The sequence below is a fragment of the Neolamprologus brichardi genome, chromosome 2 (genome assembly GCF_056152115.1).
Source record: "Neolamprologus brichardi isolate AB-2024 chromosome 2, ASM5615211v1, whole genome shotgun sequence".
Classification (NCBI taxonomy): Eukaryota; Metazoa; Chordata; class Actinopteri; order Cichliformes; family Cichlidae; genus Neolamprologus; species Neolamprologus brichardi.
Genome location: NC_142105.1, coordinates 30989618 through 31010791, shown reverse-complemented (window position 1 = coordinate 31010791; position 21174 = coordinate 30989618). Strand labels below are relative to the sequence as shown.

Here is a 21174-nt window from a genome sequence, read left to right as displayed (position 1 = left end):
TTTCATTTCAATTAGTTCCCAGAATGAGTTAGCTCCTTTCAGTTAAAATAAGCTTTGTTTTTATTATGATAACATCGATAAAAGGTTCGCTGGAGCAAGATTCAAGAAGTCCAGCTCAGGTTTTACTGTATACTTTGTGAAAGCAACTGAATCATATAAGGATGCCATGCAAACATCAAAGAAATGGTACTGGTTTAATAAACCAACGCGTCACTATCTTTTCATGCTTAATGTGTAAACAAATCTAACCAAACTGACAAAGAATAAAGTATTTTATATTTTTAATTCATATTAATTACAGTAATTACCCACAATTGTTTTTAAAGTTTCGGCTTGGCTTATGCCAGTGTTCTAGTTTCCACATCTCCAACAATGTTGGCTCTGTGTTTAAGCCAGGATTATGCTCACTTACAGACATGTATGCAGACAGCTGCAGACACTACATTCACGCAGTCATTAGTTTTATATTTTCCACCTGGAGTCTGCATTAAGGACTAGTGCATTTTTCACAGAATGTAGCATAGGCACAAAATAGAGTCATATTCTGGTGAATCCTCACGTGTAAAGAGCTGCAGTAACTAAAGCACCAGCATTTGTAGTGCCCGTAAAAGCTTACTTACACACACCTTACTCTACATACCACAAACTACACATAATTCATCCAAGCAGACTTCAAACTTGAAAAAAGCACGAGATTAACAATTTGGTCGTGATGTTAGATGGCATCTGTGTCTGAAAGCAAGTGTAATCCCAGCCAAAGCCCTGCACAGCAGTTTCTAATAGTTTCTGACAGAGGCAACTAAAGATATATGGCTTTCACATCACAATGCCTTCAACAAGAAAAGCCCATCTGCATGTATTTAACTAACCAGCAAAGTTTCTCAATGATGCTGCACTTTAAAATGCCAAAAATGTATTGTAGTCTTGGGAAATTTGTGCCATCAGATGCCAGAGATTGGGAAACGTAAGTTTCCAGACATTCAGATTAAAGTAATTAAAGTAGTACATTTCAACATCTATGGGAAACAAATTTCTCTCATACAATTCTCTAAAATAAGTGTATACAGTGGAATGTGACTCTAAATGTAAGCATGATAGTATGGAAAAATATAGACAAAATGTGCTCACATCCACTAATCATTTGTACAACGTCTGTCCCAGAAAATGTCACCGAGCCCCTTTTTCTTGACAAATGACGCTGTCCTCACCTGGTTACAGGGATCCGTGTCACTGCAGGAGACATGTGTCCCCTACCAGAGCCTTTATGATCTTTCTCAATACTGAAGCACTCTGGAAAAGTCAAATCACAGGAAATGAACATCTCATTTTCTAGTATACAAAATGGACTAAAAACTAAAACTAAGTCTGTTTGGGGTGATTAGGCCAAAGGCTGTTGTTGTTGTGTGTGTTGTGCCTGACCTGATGGCATAATACCCATCTGTCCTGTCTCAGGATGCATCTGGTCAGTCAATCGGGAGCCAAAAGAGGAAGCAGCCGATAGATACCAGCAAGTGTAAAGCCAAGCCAGGGATCATTGAGGAACCAAATAGAGGAAGCAATGTGAAACTCACAGGAGTCAAAGAAAGTGACAGAGGATGGAGATGAAGGTTTAGTGGGAAGTGATAGTGCAAGCAAGGCAGAGATTAAAAGAAGACCAGTTTCATGTGACCCACCATAGATCTTCTCCCGCGTTGCTTGCTTGTCCTTGGGCACGTGAACTCTGACACGTCCGCGTATGGAGCCCATTTCCTCACCTCGGTGACTCAGAAAAGTCTCAAACTGGTCGGATGCACCGGTGACGGAGCGCAGAGCCACACAGCATTCACCTACGGCAAAGATATTTTTTATAAAAATGCTCGTTAGGTCAAGTAAAACCTTGTTTATGTATGAGATTTGACACGAGATGTTTGCAAAGCCAAATAACGGAAGTATTAGTATTGATAAGAATATAGTAAATTTAATAAAAACACTATTGCATTGTGTTTTAACATAGTTGGGTCTTTGAAGGCACTGGTTAGCAATGCTACAGTCATGAAGGGACAAACTTGCTCAGCGACCAACCGTATGATTCAAACCCATCACATGACTTCACAGACAGCAGCATGTGTTGATCTTGAAGATGATCCATCTCAGACATAATTGGAAGGAGCTATAATAGGACACACAGAGAAACACAAGTTAAAAAAAATAATAATTAGATGAGTTATATTTTAGCCACTTCTCAATAGTCTGAATGCCTGACCTTTGGTAGTTGTTTGAAGGACCAGGCGAGTTTGAGAAACCCAGGAACGTCACAGCTCTGTGAGTCATTCTCGCTTGAACGTCGCGTCTCTGCAAAGAGAAATACTAAAGATAAACGACTCTCAAAATGCTTCACAAAAAATTCACTTACTGATATGAAACCATACCTTCAAGGCACAAGGAATGAAATTCAATGAAGAACTTTGCCTTGCTCGCCGTCTTCACAATCGCCTCAATACCTTCGAGAATAATCCAGGCCCTCTCCGTGCTGGAATTTGAATCTGTTTGAATTGAAAATACTGTACCGTTAATTTCACGAAGACATTCTGTCAAAGTGCTTATGTCCAAAGGGCGGCAACAACCATGACAGCACCTGTTTTGGAGGTGGACTGTGATGTCACTCCCACTTGATATGTGGCAAAAACAGGTGAATGATCACTTGTGAAGATGTCATCTGTGCAACCTAGTAAGAGATAATATATTACACAACTTAAAAAGCCGCACTAAATATCTCTGTGTGCTGTTGCTACAGCAACATGACTTTGTGGTAAAGCACGTGAGCTGTTAATCATATTTGAAAGAGTCAAAATAATATCCAGTATCTGTTTTGTTTCAACAGTTTGCTTGAGTTTGTCAAAATAGAAGTGTGGCTTAAAGAGAGGAAATGACCGTTGCTTTCATAATGGCTCACAACCGAGTGAGTTCATTTTATTGGGCGATAGGTGACTGGTCATTACCGCAGCAGTCTGCATGGCTCACCGTATGCAGTGCAGGTGATGTGCGTCTCTGGGTAGGACTTCCACAGAATCCTGTCACACCATGATGGTACATTGACTCGCACCTACAGGAATGCATTTAGTCATAAAATAATCAACAGTGCATTGTACTGGTCTGCGTAAGAATGAAATTCATATACGTATTCATAGCGTGCGCTCTGAAGGATTTCTGTTATGCCAAACATTCATGTTCTAGAAATGAGTTCAACGCTTAGCCTCCTATTTTTAGAGAGTGGGTCAGTTCAATTCAATTCAATTCAATTTTATTTATATAGCGCCAAATCACAACAAAAGTCGCCTCAAGGCGCTTCATAGATACAGAGAAAAACCCAACAATCATATGACCCCCTATGAGCAAGCACTTTGGCGACAGTGGGAAGGAAAAACTCCCTTTTAACAGGAAGAAACCTCCGGCAGAACCAGGCTCAGGGAGGGGCGGGGCCATCTGCTGCGACCGGTTGGGGTGAGAGAAGGAGTCAGCTAGTGTCAATCACCAAAGCACTTCAGACCCTATATTTCTTCATACATTCTTATATATTTCTATACTGTGTATTGTGTATTTTGTTGTACAGTTATTTTATTTTCAACTTTAATCTATATATTTTATCTTATTCTTTCTGGCCAGTTAAATTTACCCTTCATTCTAATTTGTGTTGTACAGTTATTTCATTTTTAACTTTAATTTTTATATTTTATTTTATTCCTTCCTAGTTAAATTTACGCTTTTTAATTTTCATATTTATTTCCTATCTTATTCATAGCCTTTTCTTTTTTCCTTTAGGTCACGAGCAGTTGTCTAAGCATTTCACTGTATATCGTACTGTGTATGACTGTGTATGTGACAAATAAAACTTGAATTTGATTTGAAAGAGGATTAAGTTACAAAAAAGTAACAAATAACTCATCTTAATGACTGTATATTTACTGTATATTTACTTGAATGATTTAAATTTGATTTTTGGGGTGATTTGGATCCAGCCCTGAAAAGGTTGGTGATTATTGTTTGCACACACTTTTACTACATCTTTTCATTCTCAAAAAAAAAAAAAAAAAAATACACAGTGAAACAAAAAGTCAGCTTCATGTGAAGCACATGTGCTAATCCAGTTCCAGAATGAAGCAACAACCACCGGCGGCACCGTTACAGACAATGAGACTTCTTGCAACATGCCACTTTAAAAGTTACCCAATTGTTGTGAACTATTCAGGTGTAAATATTGTTTTTATTTTCGGGATGTGTAATCTGTTGTGCGTTGTTTTTTTTTTATACATTTCCCTGTTTTTCAGAAAGAAAGAAAAAAGAAAGCAAGCTCACCCCTGAGGTCTTGTACTTTTGCCATAGGTAGCAATCTCTAGAGCCACGTTCATACCGATAGGTGGGTGGAAACGCTATCTTCTCTTCCTCTTAACCATGATAAATAAAGAAAGTGAGAAGAATAAGAAAAGTCAGTGTGGCACATAATGAGATCATACTGTTGCTATTTAGGAAATTGCATTTCAGCATTTTTCACAATGCGTGCAGATATAATACTGGACTTTCAATATAAAACCAGGCAAAACTGAAACTCACTGAAATAGAGAAAGGCTTTCCTTTTGTGTCTCTCTTGGGTCAGCTGGTCGGCACACATTAGCTCCTCAAATTCCCTTTTGGATACATGCTTCAGGATGTCCTGGAGTTAGTAAGCAGTGACATCAGTGTATAGGATGTCACAAATAATTGTTATTTCACATGTACTATTAGGAAAATCTTCAAGTGTGCTAAGTCACTCAGTATGTTAAGAAACAGGAGAACAAAGAAATAAGCAGTGTCAGTCTGACCTGTACGTCCAGGTCAAGCCTGTAGTTGAGGTCTCCACACCAGAAGAGATGGGTGAAGCGCAGGCTTATGTCAAAAGCAAAGAGCTGTTTGTCACCCAGAGACAACAGCCTGAGGATGTCCACAAAGTTCTGGTTCCTCCTGGACATTAAACAAAAAGAGATACAACAAAATAAAAAGTTTTTTTTTTTGAAGAGCAAGAAACAACCAGAGCACACAAAATTTCTAAACACATTTGGAGAATGCACCTCAGGACTTTGTCACTTCCAGACGTCAGGTGGCAATTGACGAACCCAAAGGACGTTCCATTGAAGTGGAAGGAGACCCCAACAGCTCCCTTGTTACCTGAAACAACAGAAGCAGTCAACCTTAAATCTACAGGTTAATGAAACATCTTGTCCTATCAACAATCATGCACAGATTTCGGGGGGTCTTGGTTTCCTCGATGCTGTATATTTACTGAATTTGCTTTGTGTGCACTTGTGATGGTGAGATCATGCAGAGCAGCCTACCCAATGTGTTCCCCAAGCCAGTCTTCACGCTGGCTGTGTTCACATGGCTGATGCGACTCTCATGCTCAGGCTTTACAAACACGGCCAGCCTTATATTCCAGAGGGACTGCACTGCCACCTACAGGACAATACCCCACATTGTAATACTGCATTATTGTTTCCAACCAGTCAAAACAATTATTTAACAGTTTCCAAAAAGGCAAACTCTGGAATGAAATGCTTTATTTTTAGAGTCTGTTGTTGTTAAAAATGTTCCTGTTTAAACATTTTTACTGTATGCGACAAAATGTGTGTTTCCATGCACTTCGTCATCTAAGGAGCTTAGAAAGAAAAGCTCTGGACTTCAGAACCGAAGAAGCAACTTAAAGAAGTCCAGATGCTTTTCTTTCTAAGCTCCTTAGACTACAATGACCTGGATGACTGAGAACCTTCACAGACATGCACTTAGTCATGCATATATATTAATATTTGCCCTTTAAAATTCTAAAGTGTTATTGTTTTAATTGTATATGCTATAAGAAGAATAAAGCACTGATTTACATGAGCTTAAAATTAAACTTTAATGACAGAGGTGACCCAATTGTAGAACATGGCAAAAGATTGATATTGATATTCATTTAACCTGTATAGTAAACTATAGGACTAATGTTGATAATTTATTTTAATGTAAGCCTCATTTTTGAAATACTTCTGGTCAGATCAAAGGTATTATAGCGCATGAACTCAACGTTTGTATAAAAATCAAACAGAATAATATAAAATTAAATATGTGGAGATTTTGGGCTATGTAAAGATAAATGTTTTAATAACTGGATGATTCTTTTAGAGGTATGAACGTGGACTGAATGAATTTTGTAAGGAGCATTTGGAAAACTGAAATTCGATATTAAAAACATTTTTTTAAATTTCGTTTTAATAATGTAATTATATAAAACCAAAGCTGCAGGATATGAACATAATGTGATGTTATGTATGTAAATAATAAATAAAAGACAATTAAAATGCTGTTGTGCAGAACAACTCATGAGCTGACTGTGAAATAAAGCTCCTCAATTTATCCTATTAGTGGACCTTGCCTCTGATTGTTGAAGTAACGATTACATTTCTATGACAATTAACAAACTTTAATGTATAAATTCAATCAACCTCTTATTTAATTCTTCTGGATGTAGCGTTTTCCTTGGGTGAAACATTTCTTTGATCAAAGGAGCTTGCAAAGAAAAGCGTCTGGACTTCTTTAAGTTGCTTGAAGACGTTTCACCTCTCATCCGAGAAGCTTCTTCAGGGACTCAGGAAAACCCCCAGGGGGAAAGAGAGTGGGCAGATCACATCAAAGCAACCTGAAGAAGCTTCTCGGATGAGAGGTGAAACATCTTCAAGCAACTTAAAGAAGTCCAGACGCTTTTCTTTGCAAGCTCCTTAGACTACGATGACCTGGATGACTGAGAACCTTCACAGACATTTCTTTGATCATCCAAGTGACTTCTCCTAGACTGAAGAAGTCACTGATGAACAGATGAACAAAATCAGCTTTTTGGGATTTGCTTATTTAACATGCATCAAGACAACCCATCTCTCTACATTTACATGTGATGGATTTAGATTCATTTACTCCATATTTAGCCATAGGAATCACAGAATTCAGCTGAGAAGAAAATTGGGAAAAGGACACCTACTTGTTTGAAATCAATGTGAGTATAGCTGCGAAGGGTTGCTTTGATGTGATCTGTCCACTCTCTTTCCCCCTGGGGGTTTTCCTGAGTCCCTAAGGCATAGATGTCATGAGGAAGCAAGGCGGTTGAGTCATCAGGGGTGTGTCCCAGACCGCAGCAGGTCACCCACGACTGTAGACTTCGAGGAGGAGGGGAGCCACCTGCACGATTAAAACAGAAGAGTTAAAAAGATCACCTAACAATAACTCAGCACAATGTTGTCTGGCTGTGGAAAAAGACTCCCATTGTGTTTTAATGTTTACCCATATTCCAGGTGCCAACAAAAACGGAGATCACATCAGGTTCACTCCGCTGAGAGTGCCTGGTTTTCATCAGCTGGAGGAGCTGGCAGAACGCATCGCATTTCTAAAAGAAACGACAGTGAGTTATGATGAGAGAAACAGCAGATTCCAGTAAATAAAAAACGTCAGTATCGCGCCTTACCCGTGCACTCTCAAACGTCATCTCCCGCGGTGTGCTGTGGTGGCTGTCAACCATCATGCGTACCTTGGCTGGACTGCTCTGAAACTTGACAATCTGAAGGACTGATAAACAGGGGGAAAAACAGTAAATAATAAAGTAATACATACATATAATAATTATTAAACAATATTTCTGCTTTGAAGAGATACGTTTTAGCCACTGTAAATAGCTAGGAAACAAAACAAAGCAAAGATTTCCTTACTTCTGTCGTGTGAGACTCTTTCTATACCAAATGAGCCAGTCTTCTTGTCAAAAAGCAACACTCCTGCGTCCACATCCACAGAAACAGTTTGTCTGCCATACCTCAACATCTTCACCTGAAAAAAGACATCAGTACATTTAAGGTCAGAGATGAGTTCATTTATCTTGCTTTCAGTCATCTCTTTAAAAGATGGCATGTAAGTGAAGAACAGACTATAGATTTTTGATGGTCGTAAAACTTGAGGCTTTTTCTCACTCTAGTTTACCTGAAAGGAGTAGACTGGCAGCTGCCGGGCATTGCTCTTTGCGGGGGTTACACAGGTCGGTGATGGTTCAGGAGGGGGTGGGTTGGGCTGCACTGCCAGGTTGTGATTAGTCACAGCATCTTGTAAAGCTTTTAATACCTTCATGGGAAAATGATATCAAATGCATTGTTGCAATGTATAACTTGTGCTGTCTATTAGGAAAAAAAAGGGTTTGTTTTAATTTGTCATTATTAACACTTTATTATCACTTAACCGAACGCTAGGACTAAAGGTAAACGTTGGAAAGGATAAAGACTAACAAAAAGAGCTGCCTGGTAGTTTGTTAAAGAATTTTAATTCTTAGTTATGTAGCTTTATTGCCCATGTAAGAAGTATATGAATGAGTTTTCGAGTGTTAGACCTTTTTCAGCTCCACAGCAGAAGTTTTATTTTCATCGTAAACGTACCTTTTTCTCCAAAGAAGAAAGGAGACTGACCAAAGCTGAGATCTTACACAACAGATTCTCTATATCCATCTCTGAACCCTTGTTAACAATAAAAAAAGCACTCAATTAGTTTGTCTATATGGATGTCTACTACATTTAGTGCATAATGTTAAGAAAAAAAACATAATATATAGTTTGTATTGTACCTGTGCCTTGACAGGTGTTAAGGAGCAGCTAGGATGGTCAAAGACTTTGGCCAGGGTCTCCAGACTTGAGAGAGTCAGATCAATCTCACTGTTGAATAAATAAATGCAAAATTTTAATTTACCCATTATTCATCTGTTCCTAACTTCTTATCCAATTCAGGGTCATGAGGAAGCTGGAGCCTATCCCGAAAGGTGGGGTAAACCCTGGGAATGTCTATCATAGGGCTAACAGAGAGTAACATCGCTCAGTCTCAAAATCACACCTGTAGACAATTTAACATTAACCTAATAAAATGGTTGTCGTTTCCCTTTCGCGACCGTCATTCGAATGACACCATCCTCACCAGCTGCGGCAGCCAACCGACGATCGGCGACCTAATCCAGCGCCGCCGACTCCGTTGGTTTGGCCACATTTGTCGAATGGACCCGAGCCGCTACCCCCATGGCCTACTCTGGTTGACTCGCCCCACCGATTGGAGGGTGCATCGAAATGCACCAAAGAAGACATGGATGAAACAAATCCAGGATGATTTGAAGGCCCTTCGACTTGACCTCGAGCAGGCAAGAACCATCGCCTTAGATCGAAAAGCGTGGAAGATAATCGTTGGTCAAACAAGAGAACCTGCGGCACCTACAGCAGCATACTGGTTGCGCGGCAGACCACCGCCGCTGGTCGCCCGCTAAGGACAAGAAGAAGAACCTAATACAAATATCTATGAACTGCAGGAGAAAGCTGGTTTACCACAAGAGAACCCACACAGGTACAAGAAGAAGATATGAACTCCACAGAAAGACCTCAGTGGACCTGCGATAGATTCAAACCCAGAACCTCCTTGTGAGGCAATAGTGCTAATGACTTTACCATCATGCTTTCCTAGTCAGTCTCAAACATACGAAATTTTAAGTCTATTGCAGGTGAACTAGTATATATCCTGCATATAGCAAACAATGACCAGTGTTGGGGAGTAACGGAATACATGTACCGCCGTTACGTATTTAAAATACAAAATATGAGTAACTGTATTCCGTTACAGTTACCGTTTAAAAAGGTGGTATTTAGAATACAGTTACTTTGTTGAAATAAATGGATTACACAGCGGTACTTCCCTGTTTCATATTGTGGCGGGTCAGGACTGTTTGGGTTTTGTTTGACAGCTACGTTCTGTTGTTCCAGGCGGCAGCGTTACAGTTGCCATGGTTACAGGGTGACGCTCTCTCTGCGTGTTTCCTGGGTGAGAGAGGCCTTTTTGTTGTTGTTGTGCTAAGCTAATAGGCAGAATGCTACCGGTATAGTTCTAAAGAATGTAGCATCATAGGCAGTGTAGTCCGTGCTGCAGGGAGAATGGACTGTCATACACGTTATGTGTCTGTGAGCGAGGGAGGGAGAAAAAGGAAAAGTACGAGCTGTCATCGAGCAGAAACGGGAGCTGGAAGCATGGAAATATAATAATAACCACTGCAGCCAAGAAGAGAGCCTGACGAGCCCAGTTGTAAGTAAGCTATTAAGACTCGACTGTACACCGTGTTCGTGTTTTCCTCCAAAAACAATAAGTTCCGTTGGAGCAGCCTTTCAACGCCTCTCTCTGTCTCTCGCTGGCAAAGTTGACCCAGACAACAAAGTAAAGCTAGTTTTCGGCTACGAGCCCGACACAGAACCCACCGTATTAGCCAGAGGTCCCTTTACTACGGTTCGGAGCCGCGGACCTTCAGTAACAGTAATAAATCACAGCAAGAGTACATTCATGTAGTTGTAAACAGCATGATAATATATTAAGTAATCCAAAGTATTCAGAATACGTTACTCTCATTGAGTAACGTAACGGAATACGTTACAGAATACATTTTGGGGCATGTTTTCTGTATTCTGTAATGGAATACATTTTAAAAGTAACCTTCCCAACACTGACAATGACACCTTGTGTGTGGCAATAACAATCCGAACACTGCAGGCTGCTACAACTGGTCAAAAGCTCAGCACTGAAATCAAGTGTTGAAAGGATGCTAACCTGTTGAGGCCTTGGCAGGCAGCACCCAGAGTGCGTTTGAGGTGGCATAGTGTTGTTGCCCCTTTATGCACATTCTCAATGTCAAGAGGAAGCTCACTGAAGAGGTAGTCATTCAACAGGCCAATCACATCACCCGCAGTACTATTAAATAAACAAGGAAAAAAATCAGATTATATTGTATAAAGCATGAAAGCCATTTCTTTTTTGTACTGAATATGAGAGAAACAGAGTAGGCTCAGAGCAGAGGTTTAACACAGAGCAGACAGTATATCAGCACAGTTTATTAATAGGGCAAAAAAGTCAAAAGAGGGAAGTGCTTCACAAATAGTTGCTATGCTTGATCGCCAACAGGTGCACGAGCTAATACAAGAGTTGATTAGATGCAATCATATTAACGTGAAAATAGAAATTAATACGCAGCATAAGTTTGTAAGAAACCACATTCATGCATGTGACTTTATGTGATGCAGTAATATCAAATATGGACACTTCTTATTAAAAAAAGGCTAATAATTTATAACATAAACCGTGCAAGGAATATCTCTGAAATAGGTGTATTTTTGGCAATGGAATTATTTAATAAATATACCTGGATGTGTTTAGATCTTGCAACTTATCGAGAAACAGGGCATGAGGGGCTGCTTTTGCTGGGGAGCCTATGAAAGGTACCGTGCCGACAGACGCTGGAGCAGAAGTTGGCTTCTCATCATCTGTGCATACGCGAAACACAACATTTGAACATTACAGCGCAGAGTGAAGGATCTACACATCGCTATTAAAGCCACATGTTTTATTATGTGTACAACATGCAGGTTAATAAAGGGCACAGACAAAACAGATTTATCATGACATCCAACCTGAGCTCTCGTCACCACTGTCCGTATCGCGGGGTACAGGATACAGCAGAGGAGTGACCAGGCCTTTGTGGGGTTGCTGGTACCCCAACACCAAGTCCTCCAGTGTCCGGAAACAATTCACCTGCACCCCTTGTGTTGTCTATAAAACACACAAATGCAACAGCAGATGATTCGTTTTATGTCTGGTTTAAAATGTCTTGACCTAGCATAAATTCTCATTCTACACAGGAAGAAAACCAAAAAAAGGAATGCAGAAGGTAAGGGATGCAATAATTCTGTTGAGTAGTTTGAATTAAAAAGAGTATTTCACTTTTAAAAGGTTGTGCATAGAAGTACAGATATTACTGCATAGCTTCAACGTATATGTAAAAGAATGTGCTGCTGTATGAAGGCCTTATTTGGATCCACAAACACTGAAATGAGAAGTTCTTGTTAAGAATCAACGATGAGATTTCAAGATTGTTAAGAGAAAATCTTCCCCGACTGTGTTATAAAAAAATTAAATGACTAAGTAGATTTTAATTTGTATAACATATCTTGTTTTCAATGACTGTTTCACACCAGACCTCCACCCTCTTTCCTCTTCCGACATCTTGCTTGGTAGAGCAAAGCAGAAGTATTGATTTGCATGACAGAAAAAGGCACATGCAGATGATTTGCTGTGATAAAAGGGGTCCCTGAGAGATTTAGAAAGCTTTCCCTTGCGGCCCAACGGAGAGATGACATCACTTACAGCTATTTCCTGACTATAGCAGCACTTAGCTCTCTGTTTCACTGTGGTCCTGCATAAAAAAACCTCTAAAATCCCCTCACCACATAATAACAAATTTCTTTTCAAAATTATCTTTAATACATGACTAGATTCATACAACACACATTAAAACCACAAGCTCAAGTAAGCCTTCTCTAAAGGTTTTCACTAAAATCTGGAAAACTTAAAGTAACTAAAAGCAGCATGATTGGAATTTAAGATAAAGAAATGATGCTGTCATAGGTACTCACACTCTACAAAATGGCATGGTACATATTAGACCACAAAACCAAGTGTGCCCTTTTCCTGTGCCCTCCTTTAGAAGTTTTTGTTTTCGTTTTGTGGTGAGAAACCAGTTTTTGGCTTGAGCTAAATGTCTGTTTTGCCAGGAACTCTTCAAATAGTATTTTTATACCACAAGGGTCTCTTGAAAAGCAATTAAAAAGAAATGAAAAGGAATAGAAGACAGTGAAAGACAAAATTGGCCCCAAAATATCTCCATGGCCCGCTTGGAAAAACAAAAAGGCAAGCGCACGACTAGTGAGTTAGTGGAGCAAATCCAGTGAGGGAAAATACATACTGAAGGTTTATACACATGGCAGTGGAAAAACAACTGAAATAGCAACAGAGATTTAGGTCTTTGTTGGAAACTGGCGGATTTTTCCAAGTCAGCGGCCTTAAAAAAACAAACTGCCAGACAATCACTATTAAACTTGTTATTGAACTTTAATAAGCAGACACTGCTATAAAAAAAAGAAAGGTCAGAGATGATTTGTGGTTTAGGCCCCAAAAATATTTATTCCTCTCGCTCTCTCGCTTTCTCTCGCCCACTGAGTGCGCGCTTTTGTTGGTGCAAACTTTGTGCTTGTGTGTGTTCTTTAATAGTCTAATAATCAGGTCATTCGCGAACTAAATACGCCTGCTCGAAGCATCAAAAACAGACACATACCATCTCTGGCTTAAACTCTCCCACATCCAACAGAATCATTACGCTTAACACAAACAGCCCCATATATACACATGACAAATAAGCACACCCATTGGTCAATGACTTAGTGTGTGGGTTGAGTAGGAATCTTTGAGACATTAAAACAATTTCTCCTCTGTGCTGCTGAGCTCATGCTGCAAGCATGCGGCCACATGGCAGAGATGCCATTCAAACAACAAAGTTACTGCAGTTGTAACAGAGTCTTTACACAGACGAAACACAAACATGTTCCTGTTCTCCTCACAACAGGCAAAATCAAACCAACGTTTGATCCTTCTAATTTGAGTCGTACTCCCCTCCGTGTGCACAGTTTGTGACGAGGTTTGAGACGCGTATGGTGTGGTGTTTTTTACTTGGGTCCTTTTTTCCAGGAAGAGCATCCAGGGTCATGTGACAGTGAGCACTCACCTGAACTGCTAGAAGACCATCTGCGTCAGGAAGAATACGATAGGTGTGAACATGACGTTGGAACCTTTAGAAACCAAAAATGACAGTGGTTATTGGTACTGCAAAATACTACAAGGCAAATGCTCAAAGGCAAAGTGTGCACAAATGTAGGTTTATTTAAGGATCCCATGTGGATCCCATGTGTGTATTAAAGACACTAATTTTCTCAGTAGTCTTACAGATCACTGACTACAGATCAACAATGTGTCAAAGAAGAACATCATCTCCATCCATCACTTCAAAAAACACATTCAGGCAGCATATAAAGATGAACAGGTTTAAAGTGTTTTGCTACAGTATATTACACGAAGAAAGTGATGGAAGAAAGGGTCAGTACAAAAAGGGGGGAGGGGGGCAATTTCAAAGAGTGAATGAGATACTGAGAAAAGAATGAAGGGAAAGTGGGAGCACTGTGACCAGCCAGGCTCAGCTTTCAGGAATGTATCTGGCTTTGGCTGATGAGCAGTCAGCGTAGTGCGGTCGCTGGAGCTCCTGCCCACTTTCAGGGGCCCCAGGGAAGAAAGAGGGGTAAGTGGGGAAACAGGGAGCAATGAGCTAGGGTTTGACTGCCTGTGATGGACTTTACTTGGACGATACCATCTGACTAGTCTGGACGGTGTGTATTTGTGAAGTCTGCCCAGCGTGTAGGCACTTTTAGCCACAGATGTTTCTTCACCGCCTTCTGTCAGATGATGGTGAAAGTGATGGATATGACAGGATGAGAAAAGCTGCTGAATCAATTTACAAATGACGACATTCTGTAGAGCTAAATGCTTAATATTTGCCAAAATCGAAATGTCTTACATGGGTAGGTGTACTTATTTCTGGTTTTGTGTAAAAACAGAACAATAAATGAGTAATTTGATGTTTTCAGTGAGCTAAAACAAAGAAAATGAGACTTTCTTCCAATTCATTTTGCAATATTAATACAGAGGGTCACTTATTATTGCATTTTCCCTTCTAAGTTCTGAGGGATACAGCATTACTATCACATTTAAAATGTGCTTGTTATTAATATACCGCCTAAAGAGTATAGTCCATAAGATAATTGTGTTCGATTATGATAGGCAAACGGCCCACTCTCTAAGTATGTGAAATTGTGTGTGTGTGTGTGTGTGTGTGTGTGTGTACTCACAGCAGGCATAATGCATAGGCTCCTGGCACAGACTCACTGTCTCTCACTAGGTAGCTGCCATCCCTCCCTGCCCGTGCCAACAAGTCCTCTGCATACACACGGCTGATGTCACGGTGATACCATGCTGCCGTAGCCATGGCAAACAATGTTGAGAGTTATGATCATAAAAATAATCCACATGAGGTGATGACATAGGTTTACTGTCACACTTGCTCTGATAGCACCGCACTGGAGCTCCGTCACCTATGTCATTGGCCACTGAGTGTGCTGAGTGGTCTACTTTAGTGTTTCAGCCTTTCCCATGATCCTCTTCTTCATGACCAAAGTGTCAGAAAGAAGAAAATTCTATCAGCTAGCACTTCCTGGGTTCCTGTTGTTTTCTTCTGGGTCACATATCCTGTTGAATTGAGGTCACAAAGATGAGATATCCAGCTGAGCGCAAGGTTAGTCCACTCCAGCAACAGCCTTCAGTCCATTTATCTGCTAATATCCTCGTGTAGAGAAAGACCTAGTTTCAGTTTTTGGTCGCAAGTTGCTGCACCTAGGTGGGTGTGTTGCTCCAACAAACACAGACCATCATAACAGAGTGAGGGAGGGAGAAAGAGAGAGAAGGAGGTAGAAGAAAAACAGCGAGAAGTGCAGAGTCTGAATGAAACAGCCACCCCTCAGGCAATGACGGAGCCTCTAGCTAAACCACAAACACAAGCCCTCCTCTTGTCCCAAAACAAAAGCCCCACATGCAAACAACAGGAAAAGAAGAACCAAGAATGGCAAAATAAACAAATCAAGCTGCACACACAGCACTTACACACTCCCAGGCAAACACGCAGGCAGCAAAGACAGAAACATACCAGATGGAACTCAGTCAGCACTAAAACCAGACAGGCATGCAACAGAAACCAGACTAATTCAAATGATTTCCCAGCTCTGTTGCCATATAAGGGAATAGGAACACCCTCCAAAAGTTCAGCTGATCACTGCAGTTGCCTTTCCTTCTTCCAAGCTCAGATTCCATTTGGAGTTTGTTTGGTTGGATGTAGGCTACTCTGGGAAATTTACTTTCATGCTGGAAGAGCGTGCCGCTGTGTGTGTCTCGTCAGAAAGGTTCCGTCTGCTCTGGCGTGGTCTCCAGCAGTTCTTCAGAGTGCTGTCAGAGCAGAGGGAGGGAGCACAGAGGCAGAGGACAACCCCGTAAGAGCACAGGGCAGACAGAGGAAGTGACTCGACATTCCAGATGGCGGACATAGCCAGGAGAATTCTTGTGAGGCCCTCAGCTTCACCACCGGAGTGTGAAACAAAATGCTGCTTCCTTTTTCTTATTTCCTCCCCATTTATTTTCTTCTTCTTCTCTCCCCTGCCTTTTGTCTTCCCTCAAATTCTAAACAGAAAGCACAGCTCTCCCCTCATCGGTGAGCTCTTTGGCTTAACTTCAATTTCTTCCTCATTTGCCAGCATCCTTATCCTCAGACATTTCAGATTCTGGCCAGCATTTCACCCCTTCTTTCTGTCAGCCAACCCGCTTTCTTGTTCTAACCCTCCCTTCACTTCCCTTCCTCTATTGCTCACTCGTTCACTCCCAGCTAAACGCTGTGTCCATATGGTTATGATCATCCCTAACATTCTTATTTTTGCCCTTCTAAAGCATCACTCATTATTCAGCCCTCCTACGTTCCTCCCACTACATTAGCTGGAGCGAATAACTCTGTGGGAAGCTGTTACTGTTCTGCCTCTTGCTACTCAGCAGAAATGTGCTGACCACCAACCACAGAGCCCATAAAACAAATAGACACAAGTACATCCCAATCTGATGATGCATCTACTTTACTCTCAATCTGTGATCAGTTCTTTTTAGAATAACCATGTGCTTTACACAGCATATTACTGAACCATAAAAGCCGAGCTGAAGCACTATATGCTAACTAGCACACCCAAGGTGACAAGGAAACACTTAATTCACCCGCTGATGTTTACCAGGGATTCATTTGTGATTACCTTAGTTTCTGTAATTATGATTGACAATTACATAACTGTGCCTGAAATGTCATTGCTGGTTTGGCTGGTATTTTAAAAATCTGATCCGATGGTTCATCTGATGATGAAAATCCTAAGTGATTACAAATCATACATATGGTAAAAAAATAAATAAATAAATAAAAATAAGGGTAATTTATCAAATAACTGTTAAAACACTTTACTCGGAGCCATACGTTCGAACCTTAATAATAATAATAATATCCATCCATTCGCTTCCGCTTATCCTTTTCAGGGTCGCGGGGTTCGCTGAAGCCTATCCCAGCTGTCATAGGGCAAGAGCAGCAGCAGAGCAGCTACAAACTCTGCTTCCCGTGGTGGGTTGTGCTGCAAGAAAAGCCAGACTGGGTGAGTAGGAATCATTCACCCTGATGCAATCTGTTCATTATTTTATGCCAGGCCGACAGATATTAAGATAAACTGACTGGTACTTACATAGCACTTTTCTAATAACAATATGATGAAATAAGATGAAATGTTTAATTCTTGAAACATAATGACTATATATTATATTTCAACAACATTTCAGTTGTTGTTCAGATGTTTTTGTCAATCAAAAACACTCAAGAGACAGTATCCACCCCAGAGTCACATCACTAGGTAGGAATCACCACAGGATTCTTGGATGTCAGTCAGGATAGCAGATTGTTATTCTTATATTCGTGAATTTAAGGAGGTCACACCTTCTGGCCTTTTCATATGGCTAGAACAGTGGTTCTTAACCTTGTTGGAGGTACCGAACCCCACCAGTTTCATATGCGCATTCACTGAACCCCTCTTTAGTGAAAAATAAAATATGATTTTTTTCAAATTCAAGACATAGATATGTTTTTTACTGGTGCACAAAATGAGCCATGCATGTCATGGCGGAGGCTCTGCTGAACCCCTGAGACCGACTCACCGAACCCCTAGGGTTCGATCGAACCCAGGTTAAGAACCACTGGGCTAGAAGAAAGACAGAAGTGAGAGAACAACAGTACATAACAGAAAAAATATTGATCATATCATCAGACACAGAATGAAAGAAGAAACAGGGTGGAGGCTGATTGCAAAGTCAACTGTAAGCAGGCAAAAGCAACTTAAAAAGTGTGTCATATATGCGGTTTTCCAGTTGAAGGTTAGAGCGGTGTATCGGCTAAGCCATCAGCTGATGTGGGCTAGCAGTGAGCTGCCAGACTGAGCGCAGCAACTTAAACAAAAGCCATGCTCAATTTCTCAAGTTTTAGTTTAGGTTTTTCAAAGAGAGAGAGAGAGTAGGTGGATTCACTGGAAGCTCTTCACCAGAATCAAAGTTATGATAAACACCGATAAACCTTATCAAACCACAAAAGTTCAATATTATTCCTGCTAAAATCTCTTTGTTTAGTCATAGATTTTTGTATATAACATTCTAACAAACCACAATTGTTGTGCAATGGTAATTGGTTTCTGTCACGTCTGTTACTCTATCCAGTTCTTTCAAATGTTGTGCTTATGTAAGGCAAGGACTGGGCAGGATACTGAAACAGACACAGAGACGGGCAAATGTACTCCAAGAGTCATCTGCTCGCTCTCGTTTGCCAATGCTGGCAGTCAAATCAGCTTTTGAAACGGACTGTTATCCTTCTCTTTACCTTGAATCAGAAACCCTGTCTGTCTGTGTGGTAAAGATGCTTGATGAGCTTTAGAGTTGCATGGATCAATAATATAACAGTCAAAATACTAAATATTTTGTCAAATAATACAAAGTAATGGCAAGAGTTGAGCTTGATAAAAAACATACTCGGTATTCCTAAATCATCTCCACTATAGGATGAATTAAACTGCCCTTACAAAAATGTAAACTGCTACCAGTGTAAAGTACAGCTGTTAGACTGATTGACTTTAAGAATAAACACAATCCCCAATAAGACACATTATGAATCACAAATCACAGATCTTTCCAACTGATGCTACAACCACTCCAAGTTACAGCATCTTTTCAGTTAAGTTAATGAGCAGCAGCTGCTAAAAATACCATGGTTAAAGGGCACACAGGAGGCACGGAGTACAAGTGGCATAAGGCCAAAAGGTAACGTGCCCGTGCCTACCTGACATGAAGACTTCACAGTATGTGTAAATAATTAAAATCAGTGATGTTAACTGTAACGCTGTGCACCAATAAATTTTTTGCTCAAGGTTACACCGACAGCACCTCGCACTGTTGGAAATTGGTGTAATTGGCTCAGCATCTGCACTAATGGAGTTACTGTTAGCAACAAACACTGCAAGTCTGTCTAAATTTAGCACCATGATGAAGACTGTGTTGCTAAGAGGTAGTTAATACCATGGTGCTGTAATGCAATGGGACAAGTCAGCAATCCCTTTGAGAGACAATACTGACTGTCTATATAAAGTGCTTGCCTAAATTGTCACCAGATTAGCTATAAGGGGCTTATGTGGACGTATGTGACCTTACACAACTAAAGGTTAAAAAAATAAAATAAACAAACCGAGAGAGACTTAAAATGGTGTGTGAACATAAACTATTATAAAGCTAGTCACTGTGGTGCCTTTAGAAACACAAGCCAAAAAAAGCACTAAAGAAAAAAATTCCTCCCTCTCAATAAACATGAAGCAATAGTTTTGAGTGAAATGTAATTGAAATATATTATATCAAAGTTTTTTTTATTTGAAATATTAATCATTAAGGAAATGTACTTGGTATAAACTGAAAGTATAGCAATCAAGTAAAGTTCAAATCAACAGATTTCATTACATTTAACGGTAAAATTAGACTTATAATTTAGATGTAGTTAAATTTGTTCAAGTTAGCATTTTGGGCATTTTGGAGAGTGTGTTTGTACCACTTTTGCCTCCCTCTTAGTGTCCTCGTCCATGTTTTCCATCTTTTTTAATGATTTTTTTTTGTCTCATGTTTTAAGTTTTAACTTTCTATTCCACTTTTAATTTTGTCATGAAGGCTCTCAATGATATCAAGGGTCACAATCTAGATTTCTGCTGGACCCCAGAGTATGTTAGGCCCAAGCCAATAGCTACCCAGACTAGAGGCCAGCCAGTCGACTTTTAGCTTGCTTGCTCAGCCTAAACTGCTGTTTGCTAGCCAGTAAAAATATCAACTTTCACACAGTTAGCTAATTGCCTAACTGATTTCACCTTTTTGGGAAGGGGACATGCTGGTGTTCTTCATGTATGCCCAGCAGCCTTGGTGATATCTCTTAGCCTCCTGGGTCACTTAAAACCAATTTAGCTCTTGAGTCATCTGGCACCCTTCTTTTTTTCTGACTGTGCAAGACCTGTCAACACCTCTCCTGCTCTTCTTCTGCTCTTGGGTCAACATTTGATCTATTCATGCCTCAGCTGAAACATCACCTGTTCCTTGGCCGACTAGTGTTATTTTTCTGGGTCGACAAACACCTCATCTGTTTCGAAAAGATGGATAATGCCCAAAATCTCAGACAGCTACATCCCTACATCTCTTTGCCTCATTTTCAATCGACACAAGAACAGTTTCTGAACCCAAGTCCACTCACAATTTACCGATTTCTGAGACAGTTCTTAGTTAGCATATATTCCCTTCTTCCTGAGCCAAAGTTTACTGACATTCCCGTATTACTAAGAGTCCTGAGACTTTGGGTCTGTTGATATTTCTTCTATTTCTAAATTGTTACTGAGTTGACAGCTTCAAGCGTTTTGGATCCCTTTCTTAACTGCAGGACATCAAAGGAAACACCTGAGCACTGTCAATTCTAGGGTGTTAAAATCACCAGGTTCCACATAAAGATGCTCCTGTATATCCCCTACCTTCCAAAAGTAATTGTTTACTTTCTCACGATAACTTCTTGTGTATTAGAGCAATTGGAAGCTTGCTTTTCAATCCCTTAAGCTGTGCAAGATTTTACTGCATTATTAGAATCACAGAAAACATTGAAGTGACGCTGATTGTTTTCTATACTGCACTATAGTGGAATGATCAGGACAGCTTTAACCTATTAAAGAGATTTAACACCTACCTGATGATCTGGTGCTGTTTTTCACACCAGTGCTGTCTTGCCAGGACAGCTTTAAAGAGATCTCCCCTTGTATCACCCCGTATAACAGTTGCAGGGAGGCCAACACACTGAGGCCAACGCACACATACACCAATCTCATTCATTATCCTTGACTGCCAAGGTGTGACAATCCATCCAGCTCGCTTATTTATCAATGAACTATACTCAGGCTAAAGAAAAGATGTTTGATCTGCTAAAGGTCACTGCTAATAAATGCTGGTGCTTTGGCAGGGTCAAACAAATGCCTACAGTTAAAGTAGTCCAGTTTCATAGAGCCCAAACTAACAGAT

At 40.3% G+C, this 21174-nt stretch overlaps 1 protein-coding gene across 5 annotated transcripts in view; it reads right to left on the bottom strand.

Moving 5' to 3' along the window:
• inppl1b (inositol polyphosphate phosphatase-like 1b) overlaps positions 1-21174 on the bottom strand; it is a 35034-nt gene that overhangs the window by 3166 nt on the left and 10694 nt on the right. For 2 of the 5 annotated variants that reach the window (XM_087851022.1, XM_087851020.1), the window contains exons 3-26: positions 14823-15219; positions 13649-13712; positions 11502-11640; positions 11234-11354; positions 10645-10785; positions 8639-8726; positions 8454-8531; positions 8008-8145; positions 7743-7857; positions 7502-7602; positions 7321-7423; positions 7022-7218; positions 5346-5463; positions 5082-5178; positions 4836-4974; positions 4588-4687; positions 4333-4421; positions 3001-3082; positions 2615-2704; positions 2409-2540; positions 2243-2331; positions 2062-2149; positions 1674-1826; positions 1209-1290 (exon numbers count right to left, since the gene is read on the bottom strand). In XM_087851022.1, the coding sequence (XP_087707148.1) occupies positions 1209-1290; positions 1674-1826; positions 2062-2149; positions 2243-2331; positions 2409-2540; positions 2615-2704; positions 3001-3082; positions 4333-4421; positions 4588-4687; positions 4836-4974; positions 5082-5178; positions 5346-5463; positions 7022-7218; positions 7321-7423; positions 7502-7602; positions 7743-7857; positions 8008-8145; positions 8454-8531; positions 8639-8726; positions 10645-10785; positions 11234-11354; positions 11502-11640; positions 13649-13712; positions 14823-14959 (2681 nt within the window). In that variant the 5' untranslated portion in view covers positions 14960-15219. Of the gene's footprint in view, positions 1-1208; positions 1291-1673; positions 1827-2061; positions 2150-2242; positions 2332-2408; positions 2541-2614; positions 2705-3000; positions 3083-4332; positions 4422-4587; positions 4688-4835; positions 4975-5081; positions 5179-5345; positions 5464-7021; positions 7219-7320; positions 7424-7501; positions 7603-7742; positions 7858-8007; positions 8146-8453; positions 8532-8638; positions 8727-10644; positions 10786-11233; positions 11355-11501; positions 11641-13648; positions 13713-14822; positions 16432-21174 lie in introns of those variants that run through there. The other 3 variants (XM_087851035.1, XM_087851038.1, XM_087851032.1) reach the window with 2 other exon arrangements.